A 19809-nucleotide genomic window follows, 5' to 3' on the forward strand; every position below is an offset into this window, starting at 1 on the left:
AAAAAAAAAAAAAATACCTTTTGAGAGAACAAATTTATAAAATGGCCAGCTGGGGGCTGGCAGGTGGAGTGGTGGTTGAGGCTCTGAATTTCTATATGGCCGACCATGGTTTGGGTCCCGGGCCTGCAGTCTGCTTTCTCATTCTCCCTCTCTCTCTTTCTGGTCAAATCGAAGAATAATGATAATAAATTAAATTAAATTAATCATAAAAAAATGGCTAGCTGGTCCCCAAGGTATAGGGTAAGAAGGCTGTGCACAAGTGAAGACGACAGTGTCCTAGAGTCATTGAATTCACACTGTGGGAAAGCAGTGAGAGGCCCAAAGTGGAACCTGACATGAGCAAATGGCAGAGTTGTTGATGTTGTTTTCAAAAGAAAGTTAGGAAGAGAGAGCACCACTATTTGTTGTTGTTGCTTTCATCTCTCTCTCTTTTATTTTTTTTTTTGGAGAGATTTTTTTTTTTGCCATAGGGTGTGTGCGCTCGCCAGAAAGACAGAGAGAGACAGAGAGACAGAAAGCAGGAAATCACCCCCCAGGGGGGATGGCCACACTGCAATCCCATCTCCTCCATTCTCCTCTCGGCGCACACGCGCCCGGCGTGAGTTTAAGCCACGGGGTCCAGGACTCAAACCGCAGTCAACTACGTGGGAGTCCAGCGACATAGCCATTACGCTAACTGTTGGTCCCAGCTTTCATCTCTTTTTGACATGACAGAGTTTGTATGTTCATGAGAGAAAGCAAGCGAGAGAGAGAGAGAGACAGAGAAAGATCCTCAGTAGGGTCTCACCGTGCTGTGGTTCCCCTTCCCTAGCCCTCCAGCTCCTCGGGATCCTAGATGCCTGCATGCGTATCTTCAAACTGACCTGGAGATCCAAACTTGGGGATTGCCATGTGGCTTCCAGCCTCCCAGGGCACTGCATTATGGCTGTGCTACAGTAGCTGTACCCTCTATGTTTCTAAGATTACTTTGAAATACAAGAAGCTACTCTAGAATTAGACAAAAGAAGAGAAGATGGGAGTTGAAGAAGAATTGGAAGTTGAAAGAATAATGTTAATAAGCTCTTCCTAAGAAGTGAATATGTATAGGATACTATAATCGCAAATATACCTAAGAGCAAAAGCTACAGAAAGACAAATCATTAAGCGGTTTCAAAAGGAGGGCGAAAAGCTAGAGGGGTAAGGTAGTTCTAGGAATCAATAATCAAGACATACGTGCAAAGTGCTGCCTCCAAAACAGACGCTTGAAAATAAACACTTAAGGTCCAGTAGGGGATGTGATGGTTACAGTGGCTAGATCCCATGTGACCAACTGCACTGGGTCCAGACCCAGTGGCTTAAAAAACACGCCAGGCACATGTGCATGCGTGCCCAATATCCTGAGAGAAGAATGGAGAAGGGATTGCGGCATGGTCCTGGGGGTGCTTTCTCACTTTCTCTCTCCGCCCCCCTTTGTCTCTCTCTGACAAGCACACACACCCTAAGGTAAACTAAAATATAAATAAATAAACACTTAAAATGCTAAATCTCATTCTTAAATACTGAAGAACAATGGGTAAATGATAATATGGCCACCGACACTAGCTTCTTACTTCCTTTAACGAGCAGTACAGTGGGGCAGAAGGTTCTCTTTTGGCTGACGAATAGCCTTTTATTTTAAAGAATTATGTATTTAATCTTATTTATTTTTTTAACGAATTATTTAACTTTATTTATTTATTTAAATCTGACCCAAGTAAGTGAGAGAGAGAGAGAAAGAGCAAGAAAGCAAGCTGCCAGGTCTAGGACTCGAACCATGGTCAACCATGTGGGAGTCCAGTACTCTTAACCACTATGCCACCTGTTGGCCCCACATTATTATTATTTTTAAACCTGATACAGACACTCACCAGAGAGAGACAGAGAGAGGGAAAGTGAGAAAGCAAGCCACCAGGTCCAGGACTTGAATGCCAGTTGGCCATGTGGGAGTCAGTGCCCCAACGATCATACTATCTGCTGGCCCTGACAAATAGAATTTTAAAGTAATGGGATTCTAGGTGGAAGTTTATAGTAACTCATTATCATGCCAATAATTGTGGGGCAAGGTAACTTTAGAAAGGCCAAATACTACAGTTAACATTAAAGCTATTGATAAATATAATTATGTTAATCCTCCAACACCAGGTATGTCATACAATGGACTGATCCTCCATTCTCCTCTCGGGATCTTGGGCACGCACACACACATACCCTGGTGTGAGTTTAAGCCACTGGGTCCAGGACTTGAACCTCAGTCGAATACATGGAAGTTCAGCAACATAGCCATTATGCTAACTGCTGGTCCCACTATATATATTTCTTTTTGGAAAGGTTTTTGCTATAAGGCACGTGGGCTCACCAGAAAGACAGAGACAGAAAGCGAGAAATCACCCCACTGGGGGGATGGCCACGCTGCAATGCCTTCTCCTCCATTCTCCTCTCGGGATCTTGGGCACGCATGCACACACACCAGGCGTCAGTTTAAGCCACTGGATCTGGGACTTGAACTGTGGTCGATTACATGGGAGTTCAGCGACATAGCCATCATGCCAACTGCTGGTCCCTGAAAAGAGATTTCTATAAAGTTAGATAAGTGATGGAGCTGGCAGGTAGCATGGTGGTTAAGGGCGTTGGAATCCCACATAGCTGAGAGTGGTTCAAGTCCTGGACCTGGTGGCTTGCTTTCTGTCTGTCTCTCTCTCTCCCTCTGTCCCTCTCTCATCAAATTTAAATAAATAAATAAAGTTAAATAAAAATAATTCTTTTAAAAAGGAAAAATGTTGGATAAGAGATGCAAGGCCATAAAAAGAAAAAGAAAAAAATTAGACCATCAAAGATCGTGACTTACAGATTTTTGGATTTCCTTTAATAGGAAACTTCACAATCATTTCCTGGGGATTTTTGCAGATGAAAACAAATGGAGAATCAGATTCTTGACTGATGTCTGGAAACTGCAAAATATAAACATAAAAAGTTCAGACTAGTTGGGACAAACTTTGAATATCAACAAGATCAAAGCATGTCCCAGATTTCACCTCGACATTCTGATGACAGAACTCCTTGTGTCACAGGTAAAGAGGATTATGTTCAACGAGCAAGAACAAACCTTTCCCTTTCGGCAGGTCTTAGTGCAGCATTACACAGTCTACTGCTGGCGTTTCTGACTTCCTACAGTGGGAACACCTTTATTAAAGAAGAATGTCTGACACCTTTCCAGAAGGATCAGAACTGACCGTTCTTTAAACACGGGCAACTGTGAGTCAGGAGATTCGGAGGTCCCCTTTAAGAGCAGTGGGCACCCGCTAGGTTTGACTCAAGTGAAGCACTGGAAGACTTAAGAAAAATAAAATGTTTGTGGAAATTCTGCCAGAAACGTACACAGAGTCCTTCTTTTACTACAGGGAAGGAAGATGATTCATTCTGAAAGGCATGAACATGTAAAAGCTGTTTTGCTGGATGCATTCCAGACCTTCTTAGGGTGAAAAGGTAACTGGTAGAGCAATGAAAATTATTTAGAAACCTTTTTTGGATCTCCTATCACAAAACAAATCTGAGTGAATACTTAAGACTTTTATTCCTTCTGCAAAAAAAGACACAGAAGCTGGAGTAAGACTATGCTGGCTACAAAATCACAATTTAAGGAATAAGTAGGGGCTGGCTGAAAATGCCCTCTGGCAATGCCCAACTGATCTGGAGTTCCATTACTCCCATCTTGGAATGTCTTCTGTTTAGCATGTTTGACAAATATGACTCATAGGCATCTGAGCAAGACTTCATTACCAGAGAAGCCTTTTTCCTAGTAACCTCAACAGTATAAAATTATTTTCCTTTCTTCTTCACCTGCTAAGAGGTGTCTTCTAAAGATTGAAGGTTCTGGAGTAGAAATGGAAGCTTTCAGTAAAACAAGTAGGAAAATTTGAACTTCTCTATAACCAGAAGTATAAACAGTTAAACTTTCCTGATCACTGTCCAGGCTAGTAAGTGATGCTACGGAGAAAACAGAAGGGACTTGTAACAGCTTTGGTCGTGCCCGCTGACCGTGGCTTTTAGTAGGGCAGGTGTGGCCTGCACTTTGATAAAACATCAACTTAAAATGAAGTATCAGCCACAGTCACATTCACAGACGGGGTCAGAATGTTCATTTCACGGTGGAAAAGAGATGGGAGATGGGAGGGTAAAACCTCTTCTTTCCTTATCTCCTAGGCCTCTAGAACTCACAGAAAAGCGGGGCCCAGCTACTACTGCTGGGGATTAGGAGGAAGTAAGCTCTGCATGAGACCCGTGCTGAGGCTGAGGTGTGCTGGCATGAATAAGACCAGAGGCTGCCGTCGAATTCCTTCAACCTGGGCTGGCCTTGCTGCAGGTGGTGAGGTGCTGCACAGAGAAGGCCAGATCCCATGTGGCTGACCGGAGTTCGAATTCTGGCCCTGCTGGGCTTGTGTGAGTGTGCCCAGGATCCTGACATGAGGGAGAACTGAAGGAAAAAGGATTGCACTGTGACCCACTCCATTGGGGGTGCTTTCTCTTTCTCTCCTCTGTGTGTACATACTGTCATGAGAAAAATAAACTTTAAAAAAGAAATCTTTAGACCTAATTCTACAGAGGCCAAAGCAGCAGCCATCATAATAAACATCTCTTCGACTTTCTGGCTCTCCTTTCTCTTTGGCCTAGAGAATTTCAAGGTAAACGGCAATGCTGCTAGGGATTCACAGTTCGGCTTTCCCAAAACCACACGGCCATTTCAGCTACCCTCTTTTTCCACATCAGTAACTCGTAACCCTTTCCCTCTAATGGGTCAATCCCATTACCGCATAAACATTCTGTAACGTGTGCCATAAAACAGAAACTCCTCTCCAGATTCCACAGCCTCCTCCAGCTACTATCCCATTTCTCAGATTTTTACAACAAAATTCATCAAAAGGTTATCAATACTCCCAGCCTTCAATTCCTCTCTGCATTTTTTTCCTAGTAGCCAGAGGGTATGTACACTCACCAGGAGAAACAGACAGAGAGGGAGAGGAGAAAGCACCCCCCCATAGGGCGTGGTCACACGGTAATTCCTTCTCCTCCATTTCGCTATCCTGTCAGGATTTGGGGTATGCATGCACATGGTGGCCAAGGGGCTGGGATTTGAACTGTGGTGGGCCACGTGACATCAGTTCCCTTAAACTGTAGGCTTTGAGGCTATTTTGATTGGATTAAATATAAATAGGCTTTCATTGCTATCTCTCCACCAAAATGATTCTAATAAAGGTCATTATTGACTTCTGCATAGCTAAATTGAATGGTCAAGTCTCAGTTCTCATGTTAATTGATCACGTAGAACCTGACAGAATTCTCCCTCTCTTTCTTTTTCTAGATAGGATCTCACTATGCTATAATCCCCCTGCCTCAGCCTCTCGAGTAGCTGGGACTACAGGTGTACACCACTATATCTGGCTTTCAGGAATTTAACCAGGACTCTTAAGTGGCTTCAGCCTGCAGGGAACCCGTACCCTAGCGTGTGCAACTGCAGCCAGGCTGTCTTTCTTGAACCCATTCCTCACCTGGCTTCCACAGTATCATTCTCTTGCTCATTTTACTGGATGTTCTTAATCTTCTCCACCCTTCTATCACCTCCATCAATCAATCAATCTGTCAATTTATTTATCAGAGGGGCATGTACACAGAACATACCCCAATCCTATTCCTTCCACTTCTTTACCTCATTGGGATTTTGGACACGCATATACATACATGCAAGCATGTTTTCCAAGCTGCCAGGGCTGGGATTTGAACTATGTCTGACCAAGTTGGATCTAGCTTCATATAAACAGTACTTAATCACTACACTATGGGGACAGCTCTTTCATCCTTCTCTAGTATCTACATTTATTATTTTCTCCCATGAAAGAGAGTAATAAACAGACAGGTCGCCTCCACAGGGTAATAATACAGCAATCTACCCTCAGCTTCAGCAACCAGGATCACTGTCATGTGTGCATGTCTGGCATATAAAGGAGACCTCAGGACATGAACCTGGAACCTTCCCATAGGCTTCAATTGCAGAGCATGGGTTTCTGCTATGCTACTGTGGCTGCTCTTTCTCAGCCTTTAAATGATGGAGTGCTGCTGGGACTGGCAGGTGGCGTGGTGAAGGTGCTGGACACTCCCACATAGCTGACCATGGTTCGAATCCCAGACCCGGTGGCTTGCTTTCTCACTTTCCCTCTTTCTCTCTGTGTCTCTCGCTGGTAGGTTAAAAAATGAATGAATAGATTAAAAAAAAAATGTTGGAGTGCTGCAGGTGCCAGCCCTCAGACCTCTTTTCTCTCTACATGAACAACCTTGTTGATTTCTTTCAGTCTCCAAGTGGAAAAAGTTTACCTATGTGGATTTCCCAAGGTCCTAGAAATGCAAATCAAAACCTTAATGAGGGACTAGCCTTGTAGTTCAGTGGTTAAGGGAACAGGAGCTCATAAGACTACCATGGTTTGAAAAACATGGTAGCTTGAAAAACACATTGGGCAGGGCCAGCAGGTGGCATAGTAGTTAAGGTGCTAGACTCACACATGGCTGACCATGGTTCAAGTCTCAGACCTAGCGGCTTGCTTTCTCACTTTCTCTCTCTCTCTTTGTCTCTGGTCAAATTTAAAAATAATAACAACAAACAAAATTAAATAAATAAAAAAATTTTTAAAAGAAAAGCAGGGACTAGCAGTTAGCGTAATGGCTATGTCGCTGGACTCCCACATAGTTGACCGCGGTTTGTGTCCCGGACCCAGTGGCTTAAAACTCACGCTAGGTGCATGTGTGCCCAAGATCCCGAGAGGAGAATGGAGGAGAAGGGATTGCGGCGTGGCCATCCCCCCTGGGGGGTGATTTCTTGCTTTCTATCTTTCTGTCTCTCTCTGTCTGGCGAGCGCACATGCCCTATAGCAAAAACATCTTAAAAAAAAAAAAAGCAACAACAAACAAATTAAATAAATAAATAAATTTAAAAAGAAAAGCAGGGACCAGCAGTTCGCGTAATGACTATGTCGCTGGACTCCCACGTAGTCAACTGTGGTTTACGGCCCGGACCCGGTGGCTTAAAACTCACACCAGGCGCGTGTGCGTGTGTGCTCAAGATCCCGAGAGGAAAATGGAGGAGAAGGGATTGCGGCGTGGCCATCCCCCCTGGGGGGTGATTTCTTGCTTTCTATCTCTCTGTCTCTCTCTGTCTGTCTGGCACGTGCCCTATAGCAAAAACCTCTAAAAAAAAAAAAAAGTTTTAAAAAAAGAAAAGCACATTGGGCGTTGAGGCCAGCAAGTGGTATGGTGGTTAAGGCAAGGCCAGCAGGTGGGATGGTGGGTAAAGCACTGGACTCCCATATGGTCAACCATGGTTTGAGTCCCAGACCTGGCAGTTTGCTTTCTCACTTTCCCTCTCTGTCTCTCTCAGATAATAATAATAACAATAAATAAATAAAAGTAATAATTCTTAAAAAGAACACATTGGGCATGTTTGTGTACACATCCCAAACCCTGACAGGATAGAGAAATAAAGAAGGGTATGCAGTATGACCATACCCCATTGAAGAGTGTTTTCTCCTGTCTCTCTCTGGCAAGCACATGTACCCACTGTTAATTAAAACAACAACAGCCAGAACAGAATGAGATGCCACTTCACACTCACTAGGATGGCTATTATAAAACAAAACAAAGCAAAGTAAATAAATAAAGGATGTGAAGAAATTAAAACCCTAATGCACTGCTGGTGTGAATATAAAATTGTGCAGCCACTGGGGAACAGTTTGATGACTCCTTAACAGGTAAACATAAAACTACCTTATGAACAAGAAATTCCACTTCTAAGTTGCGTATCTAAAAGAATCAAAAGCAGGGACTCCAACAAATATTTGTGTACCACTAATCATAATAGTATCATTTACAATAGTCAACGGTTTCCACAATCCAAGTATCTATAACAGATGAGTGGATAAACAAAAGGGACTTCAAAAAGTTTGTGGAAAATGGCACTGAAGAGTTTTTGAAACCATGTCTTTTTTTTTTTTTTTTTTAAAGGTTTTTGCATCATGGAGTATATGTGCTCATCGAGGACAAAGAGCAAAAAGGAGAGAAATCACTCCCCAGAGGGTTGACCATGATACAATCCCTTCTCTTCTATTCTTCTCTTGGGATTTTGGGCATGTGTGCATAAGTACCCAGTGTGAGTCTCGAGCTGCTGGGCAGGCCTTGAATGGCCACTGGTCACATGGAAGTCTAGTGCCTTAACCCCCATGCCACATGCTGACCCCCAAATTTCTTTAACTTTATTTATAATTATTGTTATTTTTAAATTTGCTACAGGGCACATGTTCACCAGAGTGAGACAAAGAGGGAAAGTGAGAGAGCAAGCCACCAGGCCCAGGACTTGAACTGCAATTGGCCATGTGGAATGTCTAGCACCTTAACCAACATGCCACCTGCTGGCCCTGGCCCCCAAATTCACATAATATACATTTTCTATGAGTTTTCTGAGACCCCACATGTATATATACAATCAAATATTATTCAACCTTTTGTTTTTTTTCAGATATTTTTGCCTTAGAGTGTGTATGCTTGCCAGAGAGTCTCTACAGAGACAGAGATAGCATGAGGGAAAGTGAGAAATTACCCCATGTGGGGATGACCACGCTGCAATCCCATCTTCATGAACTCAGTGTGAGTTTCAGGCCACTGGGTCTGGGACTCGAACCACAGTCGGCCATGTGGAAATCCAGAGACATAACTGCTATACCATCTGCTAGTCCCAACTCATGCCCCTTTTCACTAATGGCTATTCCATTCTCATGGTGTCAGGTCAAAACTTTACAAAAACCCATTCTACCAGTCAACTCTACCTTCAAAACATATCCAATAACTCACTCCTTCTTAAGACCTTAAAGGTAGCCACTGGTCTAGGCCATCATGCCTCCCTGGCTTTCAATAATAACCTTTTTTTAAATTTAAGAATTATTTTATTTTTACTCATTGTCATCATTTTATTATTTATTTATTTTTATTTTTTTGAAGTTGACGAGAGAGAGAGAGAAAGAGAGAGAAGGAAAGTGAGAAAGCAAGCTGCCAGGTCTGGGAATCGAATCACACCCAGCCATGTGGGAGTTGAGCCGCTTTAACCATCACACCACCTGCGGTCCCCTCTATAATAACCCCTTAAGTGATCGGTTTCTGCTCTCAACTTCCCTCCTGATTTATTCTCAATACACTAGCCAGAGTTTGTTTTCGTTTTTTACTGAATTATTTTATTTAACTATATTTTATTTATTTATTTGAATTTGACCAGAGAAGGACAGAGTCAGGGAGGTGGGGTAAGAAAGCAAGCCTCCAGCTCTGGGACTTGAACAGCAGTCAGCCATATGGGAGTCCAGTGCTCTTAATCACCACACCACCTTGTGGTTTTTTTTGTTTGTTTGTTTGTTTGTTTTTAATAACAATCCCGCCACTCTTCTGTTACAAACTCCAGTGGCTTTTCATCTCAGTCAGATAAAAGTTTAAGTCTTTACCAAGACCAACTGTCCCTGGGCTGTCCACCGGCAAACCAATTCTGCTTCTTCTCCTTCACTTTCCTTTGCTCTATCACTGACGTCCGCTGTTCCTGCCTCTGGCTCTGTGCACTTGCCTATTCCCAAATCCTGGGATGTTTTTCACCTGAGATAAATGTTAAACATTTCTTCTTCCCCCCACTTCATTTAGGACTTCTCAAATGTCAACTTTGCATTTAATCTTCCCAAATCACGTTGTTTAACATCAGAACACCTCGCAAACCTGGCACTCTTAATTTTTCTCTGATCTATTTTCCATAACATTTACTATAATTTGATACTATATTATTTATTTATTTAATGTTTTTATTTGGTCTCCTTTGCTGGGATGAAAGCTCCATGAGGGGAGGAGTTTTTGTGTTTTACTTACTTCTTAGCATCTCTTACTATGCCTGGGGCCATTAAGAGACATGAGGGTGAAGGTGCTGAATTCCACATGACCACTGTGTGGTCCGAGTTCTAGGCTCTGCAACTTGAAAACCATGCCATATCTGTATGCATGCCCAAAATCCCAGAGGAGATGGAGGAGAAGGAATTGTAGCATGGACATCTCCCCGGGGTGTGATTTCTACTCTCTCTGGTGAGCACATGCACCCAATGGCAAAAATCTTAAAAATGAGAAAAGACAAAACAAAACACTATGCTTGGCACACAGTAGGCAAACAATAAATATTAGTTGAACAATAAAAACAACAAATTGACCAACTTATGTATTAAAGTTATGTGATTCAGGCCTGAATACATACATACTGAGAACTGGACACTGTTGGGACTATAATTCGGAGTAAAAGTAAGCGCTATTCTTAGGATCAGCAGATGGCGTAATGGTTAAGTTGCTTGACTCCCATGTAGTCAACCACAGCTCAAGTCCCAGACCTCCTAGCAGCTTAAAACTCATGCCACAGCTCAAGTCCCAGACCTCCTAGCAGCTTATCATGCCAGGAGTGTGTGTGTGTGTGTGTGTGTGTGTGTGTGTTTGTGCATGCTCAAAATCCCAAGAGGAGAATGGAGAAGGAATTACTACACCTCTTTCTCTGTCTCGGCGTCTCCAGCCAGTGTACATGCCCTATAGCATCTCTCTCTCAATCCCAAGAGGAGAATGGAGAAGGAATTACTACACCTCTTTCTCTGTCTCGGCGTCTCCAGCCAGTGTACATGCCCTATAGCATCTCTCTCTCAAAAAAAAAAGAGAGGGACCAGCAGTTAGTGTAATGGCTATGTCGCTGGACGCCCATGTAGTTGATTGCAGTTTGCGTCCCGGACCCAGTGGCTTAAAACTCACACCGGGGGACCAGCAGTTGGCGTAATGGCTATGTCTGTGGACTCCTATGTAGTCAACCGTGGTTCATGTCCTGGACTCAGTGGCTTAAAACTCACACCGGGTGCGTGTGCGTGCGTGCCCAAGATCTCAAGAGGAGAATGGAGGAGAAGGGATTGCAGCATGGCCATCTCCTCTCTATGTCTCTCTCTGTCTGTCTGGCGAGCGCACGCGCCCTATAGCGAAAAAACCTCTCCAAAAAAAAAAAAAAAAAAAAAAAAAAAAGAGAAACTGCCCTGACAACTATTAATTGAGTAAGCAAATGTTAGTGGGAAAAGCTGTTAAAAATGATCGACATATGAAATCGTACACCAATACTATTGTTCAAAGTTCCTTGGACTCATCATGCGTCACAATAAAAATAACTTTTAAAATAAACTTTTCCAACTGAATTTTTTTAAAAGAATTATTTTACTTATTTTTACTTTTATTTATTTATTTTAATTGGACCAGAGAGGCACAGAGTGAGAGGGAAGAAAAGCAAGCTACCAGGTCTGGGACTCAAACTGTGGTCAGTCATGTGGGAGTCCAGCATCCTTAGCCACCATGCCATCTGCTGGCCCCACCAACTGAATCTTAAATCCAAGTTTCATGTGACTATCACTTTTCCTACCACCACCGCCACCAAACTTCAGGGGACTTACAAGAAACAGAGGTAAAGAGAAAGCAGGCTGCAAAGAATAAAGTAAGGACTATGCATTGGGAGAAGGGATTATTTTTCACTGTCAAATGCTTAAAGCAAAATCAGCTTGGCAGAGACTCAGAATCTCCAAAAATGCATAATCCCTGCATCTGGGGGTCGGGCACTAAGGACCACATGATACACCAACAAGCCAGGGCTTACAAGAAATGGATCTTTGGTTTGAGGGTCAAAAGACATAAAATACAGCTAACCCAGAGGAAGTAAATTAAGAGAAGGGAGGAAGAATGTAGCTAAACTCTGAAGGTCACATCCAATTTAGAGAGGATGCTAGATTAAGGACCACTGAGACAGTACAACAGACAGGTGAGGGAAAGTGGGTTCTGACATCAAGCAGTTATATACATTTGTGGAGAATTTAGGAAGTCGCTGCTGTTCTTGCCTATCAGAACTCCTTATCACCTGGTTTCCAGCATGAGGAGTGGGGGAGGTGGGCCCTGTCTTCTTTCATGCCTCATAAGTTTCATAGCTGTCTAATGTAACAGGTAATTAACTACTAAACAGTCATTTCTTCTCCTCTCCAGCAGGGAGTTGTTCGCCAGTCATCTAGAAAACACTTCTTTTGCCATTTTCATAAGAGGAAAAAAAAAAAAAAGGTAGTCGTTTTTGGCAACCTCTGCTAATTCTGAGCCGAGTGGCATTTTCATCGACTCTACAAGCCTCCACCCAGCCCTTATACTGAAATGGTCAATAACTCCTAAACTACGTCACTCTTCCCAACAAATCCGCAGATGACCTATAAATCTTAAAACTATCTCTAGTGGGCTAACAGCTAAAGCAACAGTTAAGAAGGAACTCATTGAGAAAGAACATGTATTTGCTGTAGGTTTTCTTGGTCTGAACTTTGGGGAACTAGCTAGGACATGAAATCAGGCTATGAAATCTAGTTAGCTGAAAACCAACTCCAGCAAGATTGAGGAGATAGCACTCAGAAAGAGAGAAGGAAATGAGTCTGATAAAGAGGCCACAAGTACAACAGATCCAAAGAAGCATATCCTGAAAGCAACTGTGTTCTCTGATAAATGGTTCTCATTTACATTTTACTTCAAGCAATTCAAGGTGTTCAGGGATAACTAGCACCTCAGGCCCCGCTACACGGGAAGATAAAAGCTCCTTCACATCAACATAACATACTGCTCAGGATGCTCTGACCAGATGACTTCTGCATATTTCACTAGTGTTGAATAAATATCATGCCAAAGTAGAACAGCTGAATTCCCATATACTAGTAGGTAATTCAAGTCATGTGCCCAGTATCAAAAACAGAGGTTTCGAACCAGGAGTCATGGTTACGTCGCTGGACTCCCACGTAGTTGACCACAGTTCAAGTCCCAGACTCAGTGGTTTGAAATTCACACTGTAGGTGCGTTTATGCCCAAAATCCTGAGAGGAGAATGAAGGAGAAGTGATTGCGGTGTGGCCATCTCTCTGAGGGGTGACTTCTCACTTTCGCACGCAAATCTCTTACCCTTTGGAGAGTGTACACGCCCTATAGCAAAAATCTAAAAATAAATAAAAGAAAGAAAAAGAAGTAAAAAAAACCAAAAAAACTGGCTTTTTTTAGCTGGATGATATGGAGACAATCCATACACATACCAGGTGAGAAGAGTAAGAAATGAGAGGGCTGAACCCATAGCCTAGTGGTTAAGGGAGTGGGATCCCACATGGCTAGCCATGATTCAAATCCCAGCCCCAATGGCTTAAAAAATCTGTCAGGGTGGAGGAATGTAGAAGACAGGACTGTGGTCCCATTTAAGGGTGCTTTCTCCCTCTCCCTCTCTAGTAAGTGTATGTGTCCCGTGGCAATTAAAAAAAATGATAAAAGTAAGAGATATGCAAGCTCATGGGTCTTTTACCCACCTGTGGAAGATAGTCTGACTAAAGTCAGACAGTACTGGTCTCCTGGTCCCATCCTGCTCACAGTAACATTCCTCCTGTGGTTTTCCATGCCCTTTGGAATCTTATGCCAGAACACTCACTCACACACACACGCACACGCACACGCGCACGCACACGTATATTTTCTGCAAAATCAACCTCCCTGTTTTTCTGGTCTGACTCTTCAAGACCTAACTGAAAATCATTCATTCATGATGATTCCATTTTTCTTTTAAAATAGAAAAAGGTAAGAGAGCAAATTGGGAGGAGAGAGAGAGACAGACAGACAGACAGACAGGTAATTTTGAGAGCGTCTTTCCATGTTGCAATCCTCTTGTCCCAGCCTTCCAGTTAGCTAGGACTATAGATGCATACCACCACACCTGGCCTTCATAGGTTGGGCCACAACTTGAACCAGGGCCTCCCATGTGGCCTCAGCCACTGCACAGTGGCACCCTCCCGCTTACACCATCACAGCTGGATCTCTGAAAATGATTTTATCTTAATTTTCACATAGCAGGCTTTCACGCCAAATTAAACTAGTGAAAAAAACAAAAGAAAATCACTTTTTTAAAAGAGGTTTGTGCTACAGAGTACATGCGCTCGCCAGAAAGACAGAGAGACAGAAAGCAAGAAATCACCTGCCATGCTGCAATCCCTTCTCCTCCATTCTCCTCTTGGGATCTTGGTCACACACGAGGCTGGCGTGAGTTTAAGCCACTGGGTCAGGACTCAAACTGAAGTCGAGTACATGGGAGTCCGGTGACATAGCCATTATGCCAACTGCTGGTCCCAAGAAAATCACTTTTATATAAAGATACCACATTGTGAGGTTTTCAACCATTGACGTTTATCCTGCGACTAATGCCTTAAAATGCTGAAGACTGGGGTCAGCAGAGTGGCATAGTGGTTAAGGTGCTGGACTCCACATGGCTGACTCCAGTTTGAGTCCCAGACCTGGCGGCTTGAAAGTCATGCCAGCAACATGTACACTGCATGTCCAAAATCCCAGGAAAATGGAGAAGGGATTGTGGCTGTGGCCATTCTCCCTGGGGGTGGCTTCTCAATTTCTCTTTCACTGTCTATCTCTCCCTCTTTCTCTCCCTGGTGAGTGTACACACTTAGTGGAAAAAAACTTTAAAAAGAAAAAACATGCCGGAAGAATTCTCTTGAGTTCAGGGACAATTTCAGATTTGAATATCCCAATGGCTGGTCTGGCTCAACTGAGAACAACTACTGTGATGCAGGGCTCAGAGAGTACTTGACCTCACTTGGTAAACCAGGGTAAGGTCATCATCAAGTAACCTGGTGCTGTTAACATAAACAATGCCCCTTTCTCAAAGAACACTTGTCTGTTAAAACAACAAAATAAATGTTCATTTTTATAACATACTGAGTGTGTGTATGTGAGCATGCCCAAATTACCGAAAGGAGAATGGAAGGAATTGAGGCGTGGTCATCCCCTGGAGGGTTATTTCTCTTTCCTTCTCTCTCTCTCTCCAGCTAGCACACATGCCCTACAGCAAAAACTTAAAATGTTTTTTCTTAAAGAATTATTTAAGAATTATTTAGTTATTTATTTATTTTAATTTGACCAGAGAGTGACAGAGAGTAAGAGTAAGAAAGCAAGCGACCAGGTCTGGAACTCGAACCTCGGTCGGCCATGTGGGAGTCCAGCATCAATAACCATCATGCTACTTGCTGGCCCCTCTACAGCAAAACTTAACAAAAATAAAGAAAAAAAATCACCCAAGTGAAAAATTCCAGGAAAATCAATTTCTGAATAGAGATCATATACTATAGAACATCTCTCCTTTATTGTGATAATATAGGTTTTCTTTGTCATATGTTGTTTATTTTATTTACTTATTCATTTATTTATTTAGAGATATTTTTGCTATAGGGCATGTGTGCTTTCTGGAGAGACAGAGAAATGGAGAGACAGAGAGACAGTGAGAAATCACTCCCTCAGGAGGGATGGCCAGGCTGCAACCCCTTCTCCATTCACGTCTCAGACATGTACGCACATGTGCCTGGCATGAGTTTCAAGCTGCTGGGTATGGGACTTGAACCATGGTTGATCATGTGGGAGTCCAACACCTTAACCACTATGCCACCTGCTGGCCCCTGTCATTTATTTTAAAAAGGCATTTACCCTAGAAGAAAATTGTCTTCTGGAGCCAGACAGTAGTGCAGCTATAATGCAACTGACCCACAAAGCAAAGTCCTGGTTCATGTCCTAGGGCCTTTCTTTAAGTACTCGTCATGGGCACATGATTTGAGCTGGCTGAGGCTGGAGATGGAAGAGGGGAAGAGCCTGTTGAAGGAAACTGTTTCTTTCTCTCATGGGAAAAATTAACGCAAAATTTTTTTTCTATAGGGCCTGTATGCTCATCAGAGAGAGAGAGAGAGAGAGATGGAGAGGAGGAGGAAAGTAAGAAAGTGCTCCCTGGGGCACATGGTCATGCCACAGTCCATTCTCTTCTATTCTCCTCTTGAGATTTTAGGCATGTACAAATATGTGTTTGGCTTTTTAATCTGCTGGGTCTGGGACTCAAACTGCACTCAAGGTGGCCACGCGGGATCCAACAGCCTTAAGTACCATGCCACCAGCTGGCCTAGAAAAAAATAACTTTAGAAAAAAAAAGAATTCTTATTTAGCTAATTTCATTTGTTATATTCTTTTTTAATTTGACCAGAGAGAGAGAGAGAGAAAGGGAAAGCAAGAAAGCAAGCTGCCAGGTCTGGGACTCAAACCATGGTCAGTCATGTGAGAATCCAGAGCCCTTAACCACATGACCTGCTGGCCCCAGAAAGAAGCTCTTAAAAAAAATAGGCTATTCCTACAGTACAGTGGTTAAGTGCTGTGCATTAGGAGCCAGATCCTACATGGTCAACCTTGTTTCAAATCTCTGCCCCAGGGACCAGAAATCTGCATAATGGCTATGTCGCTGGACTCCCATGTAGCAGACCCGGTGACTTAAACTCATGCCGGGCGCATGTGCATGTGTGCCCAAGATACCTAGAGGAGAACAGAAGGGATTGTGGCGTGGCCATCTGCTGGGGGCGGGGGGAGGGTGATTTCTTGCTTTCTGTCTTTCTGTCTCTGTCTGTCTGGTGAGCACACACGCTCTATGGCAAAAACCTCTCAAAAAAAAAAAAATCTCTGCCCCAGAGGTTAGAAAAACATACCAGGTAACCATGTTCCATTGTGGGGAGGGGGAGAGGAGGGCATTCTCTCTCTCTTTCTGGCAATAAAAAAGAAAAAAGAAAATTTTCTTCTTGTGTATAACCCATCTGGACTAATGGTAATGCCATGCACACACACAGCACAGCTAGAAACTCCAGTTTATCTCAGATGTCTTTCTCTCACCTTTCAGATCCAATCAAGTCACCAAGTCTTATAGACTTTACCTCCTAAGCATTTCAATCACCAGTTCTTTTCTGCTCAACTCTACTGCCAGAGCATTGCTGCAGGCATTCATCATGCCTCACCTAGACAACCATGAATCATTTCCTAAATCCTCTCTGTTCTACAGGCTTGCCCCATCCAGTCCCTCCTTCCTACTGCTGCCAAGACGATCTCTGTACAATACACATCTTATTGTATGGGTGCCTTGAGAAGACAGTTCGAACTCCTCCAAATGGCATTTAAGGCTTTTCATATATAAATCACTGCCTATCTTTCAATTTACTGTCACAACCATTCACTGAGCACCCACTAAGTGCCAGGTCAAATGTCAGGACAGTAGAAATGTAAAGGTGGGTAAGGCATAGAAGGGCCCAGCCTCAGTGGCACAAGTGGGAGGCACCACTGCATGATGGCTAGGCCTGTGTGGTTCAGTCCCCAGTCCAACCTAGACAGGCTGGGCATGGTGGGGCACTTGGATGTTCTAGCTGACTAGAAGGCTGGGTCAGGGTAATCATGAGTCTTTGTCAAAAAAGAGAAGAGGAGGCGAGAGGAGGGGAGAGGGGGAGGAGGGAAGGAGACAGGAGGGGAAGGGAGGAGAGGAGGGGAGGGGAAAGGAGGGGAGGGGAGGGGAGGGGAGGGGAAGGGAGGAAAGGAAAGGAAAGGAAAGGGAAGGGAAGGAAAGGAAAGGAAAGGAAAGGAGGGACCAGCAGTTAGCGAAATGGCTAATGTCGCTGAACTCCCATGTAGTCAACCACAGTTCGCATCCCGGACCCAGTGACTTAAAACTCACGCCAGGCACGTGTGCATGCATGCCTAAGATCTTGAGAGGAGAATGGAGGAGAAGGGATTGCGGTGTGGCCATCCCCCCGGGGGGTGATTTCTCGCTTTCTGTTTCTCTGTCACTCTCAAACCTCTTAAAAAAAAAAAAAAAAAAGAAGAAAAAAATTTATATTAGGGGATAAATTAACATTTGCTTCACTGGGTCTGGTACTCAAACCACAGCTGACCACATGGGAGTCTGGTGCATTAACCAGTACACCACCTGCTGACCCCGAAAATAGATTTTTAAAATATCTCTATTCTGGACTATGACTATTCTCTCATTTGCCTTCCCACCTGAGAGTCTTTCCTTTTCAATCCACTTTGGTGCCAGATTGCCTCTAAAAACCTTCAAAACACTCCTCTCCACCCCACAACTGACCATAGAAAAAGGTCTTCCCTCTTTAGCCTGTGATTCAGAGCTATCTACCATTTGACCACAGCACATCTTTCCATTCATATTTGCTGCTTGTTTATCTTCATTCCCATTCTTTTTTTAACAAACTGGTTTGCCATTATTCTCCATACAGGACAGTAACGTCCCAGTTCTGTCTTTGCTCAGGTTACTCCTTTCTCCCCGGAATACGCTCTCCCTCCACCCTCCCTTTTCTTTATTTAATTGCCATAGGGCGCATGCTCTTGCCAGAGAGAAAGGGAGAAAGCACTACATGATGGGACGTGGTCATCCCACAATCCCGCCTCCATCCTGTCAGGATTTGGGGCACGCCTGTGTTTCTCAAGCCACTAGGGCCAGTAGTCAGGCTGCAGCTGGCCATGTGGGATCCAGCTCCTTTAACCACCATGCTAAGGACCAGCCTTGAAATATGCCTTTTTCTTTTTTAAAAAACCATCTCAGTAGGAAGACTTGAACAGCAAAATCCCAATTATTTCATTTATTGACTAATGTTACACAAATTATTTGAACTCGTTAAGCCTTAACATTTTCTATTTCTAAAATAAGGGCAAAGATAGCTTGATAAAAATATTATGAAGATTAGAAAATAACATACATAATGAACATGGCATATAATGATGGATGAAAAAGAAGTGATAGTTTTATTATTATCCTTCAAGGGAAAGCCAAAGCCATCTTTTTAAATACCAAGTGTCTTCAAAAAGTTCACAGAAATGCATATTATGGAAAACTGCAGGGAATTAAAATTTTTTTGCACCAAAATAAACTAGTACTTTTTTTTTTTTTTTTAATTACCAGAGGGTGTGTGTGCTCACTGGGACTCAAACTGTGCAGTCAGCCATGTGGGATGATCTAGCCACATTAACCACCACGGCACCGGCTGGCCTGACAAACTTTTCTTTTCTTTCTTTTTTTCTTTTTTTTTTTTTTTTTTTTTTAAGAATTATTTATTTTAGGGGACCAGCAGTTAGTTAATGGCTATGTTGCTGGATTCCCATGTAGTCATCCGCGTTTCGCATCCTGGACCCGGTGGCTTAAAACTCACGCCGGGCGCGTGTGCGTGCGTGCCCAAGATCCTGAGAGGAGAATGGAGGAGAAGGGATTGCGGTGTGGCCATCCCCCCTGGGGGGTGATTTCTCGCTTTCTGTCTCTCTGTCTGGCAAGCGCACGCGCCCTATAGCAAAAACCTCTCCAAAAAAAAAGAATTATTTTATTTATTTATTACTATTTTTTCACAGGAGTTTTTGCCAGAGAGAGAGAGAGGGAGAGTGAGAAAGCAAGCCACCAGGTCTGGGACTAGAACTGCAGTTGGCCATGTGGGAATTCCAGCACTTTAACCACCTGCTGGACCAACAATCTTTTCTCTTAAGACAATTTTTACTTTTTAATCTTCTATTCTGTTGTGTATTACATATCTACCCCACGAACTTTCAGACATCTGAGAACAGAACATATACCTGATTTATCTTTTTTGTTTCCCTATTTTCTAGAATGGTGTCTGACTTACAGTAAGGACTCAAGAATTTATTGATGAAGAAATACACAAGAAAATACTAAGAATTAAGTGTTCAATTTCAGATGAAAAGCTAAATATTAAAGAATTATAAGGGGCCAGTAGGTGTTGTGATGGTGAAGGCAATGAACTCCCATATGGCCGACCACAATTTGAGTCTTGGAGCTGGTGGC

The 19809-nt window shown here is 43.2% G+C and overlaps 1 protein-coding gene across 1 annotated transcript in view; it reads right to left on the reverse strand.

The window, feature by feature from the left end:
- The window catches only part of TRIP4 (thyroid hormone receptor interactor 4), an 85181-nt gene that overhangs the window by 10288 nt on the left and 55084 nt on the right, over window positions 1-19809 (reverse strand). Inside the window, exon 12 of the mRNA XM_006141733.3 lies at window positions 2864-2966. Coding sequence (XP_006141795.1) covers window positions 2864-2966 — 103 coding nt within the window. The remainder of the gene's footprint in view (window positions 1-2863; window positions 2967-19809) is intronic.

The sequence above is a fragment of the Tupaia chinensis genome, unplaced genomic scaffold (genome assembly GCF_000334495.1).
Source record: "Tupaia chinensis unplaced genomic scaffold, TupChi_1.0 Scaffold000063_1, whole genome shotgun sequence".
NCBI classification, from domain to species: Eukaryota; Metazoa; Chordata; class Mammalia; order Scandentia; family Tupaiidae; genus Tupaia; species Tupaia belangeri.